The sequence below is a fragment of the Nestor notabilis genome, unplaced genomic scaffold (assembly GCF_000696875.1).
Source record: "Nestor notabilis isolate BGI_N333 unplaced genomic scaffold, ASM69687v1 scaffold14331, whole genome shotgun sequence".
NCBI classification, from domain to species: Eukaryota; Metazoa; Chordata; class Aves; order Psittaciformes; family Psittacidae; genus Nestor; species Nestor notabilis.
In genome coordinates, this window is record NW_009913466.1 from 61,367 (window position 1) to 65,026 (window position 3,660).

At 35.9% G+C, this 3,660-nt stretch overlaps 1 protein-coding gene across 1 annotated transcript in view; it reads right to left on the bottom strand.

Annotated features, from left to right (window-relative positions):
* CXADR (coxsackie virus and adenovirus receptor) overlaps positions 1-2,762 on the bottom strand; it is a 4,879-nt gene extending 2,117 nt beyond the window's left edge. The window contains exons 1-3 of the mRNA XM_010023218.1: positions 2,601-2,762; positions 1,652-1,856; positions 1,144-1,299 (exon numbers count right to left, since the gene is read on the bottom strand). Coding sequence (XP_010021520.1) covers positions 1,144-1,299; positions 1,652-1,856; positions 2,601-2,729 — 490 coding nt within the window. The 5' untranslated portion in view covers positions 2,730-2,762. The remainder of the gene's footprint in view (positions 1-1,143; positions 1,300-1,651; positions 1,857-2,600) is intronic.
* Between the last annotated feature and the right edge of the window lie 898 nt (positions 2,763-3,660).

A 3,660-nucleotide genomic window follows, 5' to 3' on the forward strand; every position in this document is an offset into this window, starting at 1 on the left:
TCGTGTCGAGGTCCCTGTTCAGTGTCCCCAAACCTACATTCACAAGCCCAAAACAAACACTGTTTTATGAGTCAGTGCCACTTTTGCATATTTCCTTACTCATTCTTGTCCAGCACTGATACCGTCAATTGATTATTTTGTTACAGTAAGACAAATAAGGGATGTGGATAAACTGAACTGAAGCCACATCTGAATTTCCTGGTGCATAAATTACACAGGGATAGGGGATCCTTATGAGGAATGGCCACACAACTTCTTCTTCTCCCTCTTATCCACTTTGGCTACTCTTAGAGACATGATACCACTTTGTCCAACACAACTGGAGTTAAAATATGTCTATTTTTAAGAAGATTCTTCAACTGTTTCATTTGCAAGGAAACCCTACCATCTCAAGGTTTAAGGTTTTCATATTTACAAAGAGGATCAAAAATAACTGGCACTGAGCAGCAGTCTTCCAAAAAAAAATAAAAAAAAAAAAAATAAAAAAAAAATAAATTCCAGAATAACTTTCACAAAGCCAAAACTCACAAATTAACCTTCTACAACGAAGTTCTCCCAATAAAAATCCAGTACTACCACTATAATAATTTGGAATCCATCAGTCAAAATTCAGAATATATAACTCCTTACTGTATGTCAGCTCTTGGAAGAAGAGGGTAAGCCTTCTCTTTTGTTACTCTTGACAACTTTTCTTCCAAAGACACATACCCTTTTTTCAACAAGTTCTGTCACTTGACAGGAAGTTAAGACCTCAGTTCAAACTCTAATAAAATTCAAGCTTTTATCTCCACTTCTCTGAAGATAGTTTTAACCACTAAGTCTAGACTCTGTTCTGACCCTTCCCTGCTGTCCATCTGAGCACAAAAGCAGCCAACATCAGCAAGCAAGATGATTCTGCAGCCTAATGGTAAGAATCTCCAATGTCTCAAAGCTTGAGACATTTCCCAGTATGAAAAAAACCCCAACCAACCAAAACCCGAATCATTTCAAAGTCAGTTTTATTACCCAGTGAGAGGGCAGAAGTGACACTTGACTACTCTATACTAATACCAAGCATGAAATGCTCTCAAGTCAAGATAAGCCAAAAATATGAATGCAATCTTTCTTAAATATTTGAGAGTAATAAATAAAGTTTGACAGTACTCAGTGTGGAAGTGGCAGGAAGTTCCTGTACGCCAGATACTCTCCTCCAGTTGTAAGACAGAAGTGGGGATCCTTCTTGTGATAGGCATTTCAAGATAACATCTTTTCCAATCTCCTGTGATCCTTCGATGGAACATTTAGTTCTTGCTGGCTTTACTAATAAACAAAGTATCACTGAATTAATAACATTCACAATCAAAATGTTTACTAGCTGTGTTCTAGTAGGCCAGTCCTTTTTCCTAAAGACAAAGCTTGTGCAACAAGCCATTTCTATGCATGGAAAGATTTTCTGTGATACATGAAATCCAGGTGTAGATTTATTTTTAAATGCTTGTTATTCTGAATATTATTCCCTTCATCCCTCCCAAAGCCTCAGCAATGAGTACGGATGCATCATCATAGATTCAGCCTGGCTTTGTCCAACAGCTTTCATTTTAGACATCAAAGATAGGATGGAATAAACACATAAAGAATGTCACTGAAAAATTAAAGAAAAGCATTATCTTACCAAGTACAGTCAACTGTATTTTCTGGCTTTGAACTCCAGGAGCCTTCTTCACTTTGCACTGGTACGTGCCAGTGTCTGTGGACTTCAAATTCAAGATATCCAGTGAACCATCTCCAGATTTGGGATCAGGATTAGTAAACTGCATCCGCCCAGTCATAGCAGCATAATAATTATTATAGATCCTGTCTACAGCATACATAATTATCTATTAAAAAAAAAAAAAAAAAAAAAAAAAAGAGAGAGAGACAGATGATTCAGAAATCCATTTGACATGTAAACATTCAAAATAATTTGGTATCTCCAGATTCCTGACAGTTTCTTTCTACTGCTTAAAAAAAAAATCCAAGAAGTATGACAGCCAAATATCTCAATCTTCAAAACACCACACAGTACTCTGATGAATAAATACTTCAACCAAACACCTGCCCAAGTAGCAGCATGTCAGCACTGACTTCTAACTGAAAGCAAACTATTAAAAATTGCTCTGACTTTTCTGTAAATACGGTCTACTAGAAGGAGACAGATGACTAGATGACCAGGAGTCATCTTATCAATAAGGTTTCCAAAGGAATAGAAGAGTTATAAACTAAGAGAGTTAATATATTTAAAATTAAATCCTCCTAAATCAAATTAAAAAGGTACAATTAAAAATCAATTAAAAAAGGCACAAAAACATAAGAAGTTTGTTTTCTGGAACTGCAGCATACTTAATTTGAGAGTTCTTCTTTAGAAGACAAGTTTATAGCACAAAATTTCTTGACAATTCCATACTTAATCTGCTATTCCAAAACTTCCAGTATGTTTCATGTAACTGCTGCTTCAAAGTAATTTAAGATCACAAGCATCCCAACCTGAAAAGGTGGAAGTTTAAAAAGCCAGTAATAAAAGTTCATACATTCATCTACTCACACAACTGAATTAACACTGTCCAAAAAGAGTCTCTACTTACTATTTGTTCCTTCTTTTGATTATCTGCTGGTATCAATACCCACTCAATATCTAGTGGGCCTTCATCTTCTTCTGAGAGTACAAAAGTACATGGCAATGTAACTTTCTCTCCTTGTGCTTTTTCAAACATTGACTGGTCAACTGAAGTTATACTCAGGCTTCTCGTTAGACCTATATAAAAAAAAAAGTTTTAAAAAAAATCTATCATATACTTTTACTGTATAGAAATCATGTCATTAGTCAGACTTGTCACCCTTAAAAGAACCCACACAGTATGTTACTGAACACAGTGCAAAGTCAGATACTGTTCATTTGGAATTATACCCAACAGGCAGTTACAGCTTTCAAACCATACAATTTTTTTGTACAATTCAAGTCCCATACAAAGCTAAAGTCAAAGATTTTCAGCAGCAGTTTTCTCAAGTTAACTTTTTTTTTCCCCCAGTCATTTTATGGGCGTAGGTTACTGCTCATCATAGCTAGACAGTCACAGAGATGTTACTACAGCCACAACAGATGCAAGGTCACAAGAACAGTGCCCAGTGTTCTTGTACAATGTTCTGGTAACCACTGTTCTGGTACAGAATCCGTAGAATCACAGCCCCCATTGAAATAAAATTAAAAAATATAAGCAGTGCATTTATGCTCTTGATTGTGCTTCTGAGTTAGGTACAGCATCTAACTTGCACTTTCCATATAGCAGAAAAGCTGTAGTGCATTTCTGCAGTAGATCAGACCACAACAGCTCTCCTTCTACTTTACTAAAATTTTGCTCTGCATCAAGCCTTTGGACTCTATTCCCAATGTCAAAACAAAGGAATCTTTAACAGCTATTTAAAAAAATAGAGTAACTTAGAAAGAGCAAGTACCTGCCATACATAATTCCAGACAAAAGCCTGAAAGAAAGACCTTCACCAATTGCAAACATACAGTTACAAATTAGGTAGGATTATTTCACTTCCTGCCATCATGGTATTACTTTGCATGGCATGCAAAGAGATTCAGGTGCAATGTTTCTTACCAAGCTATGTACTTCTTTGAAAAGATAACTCTTAACAGGT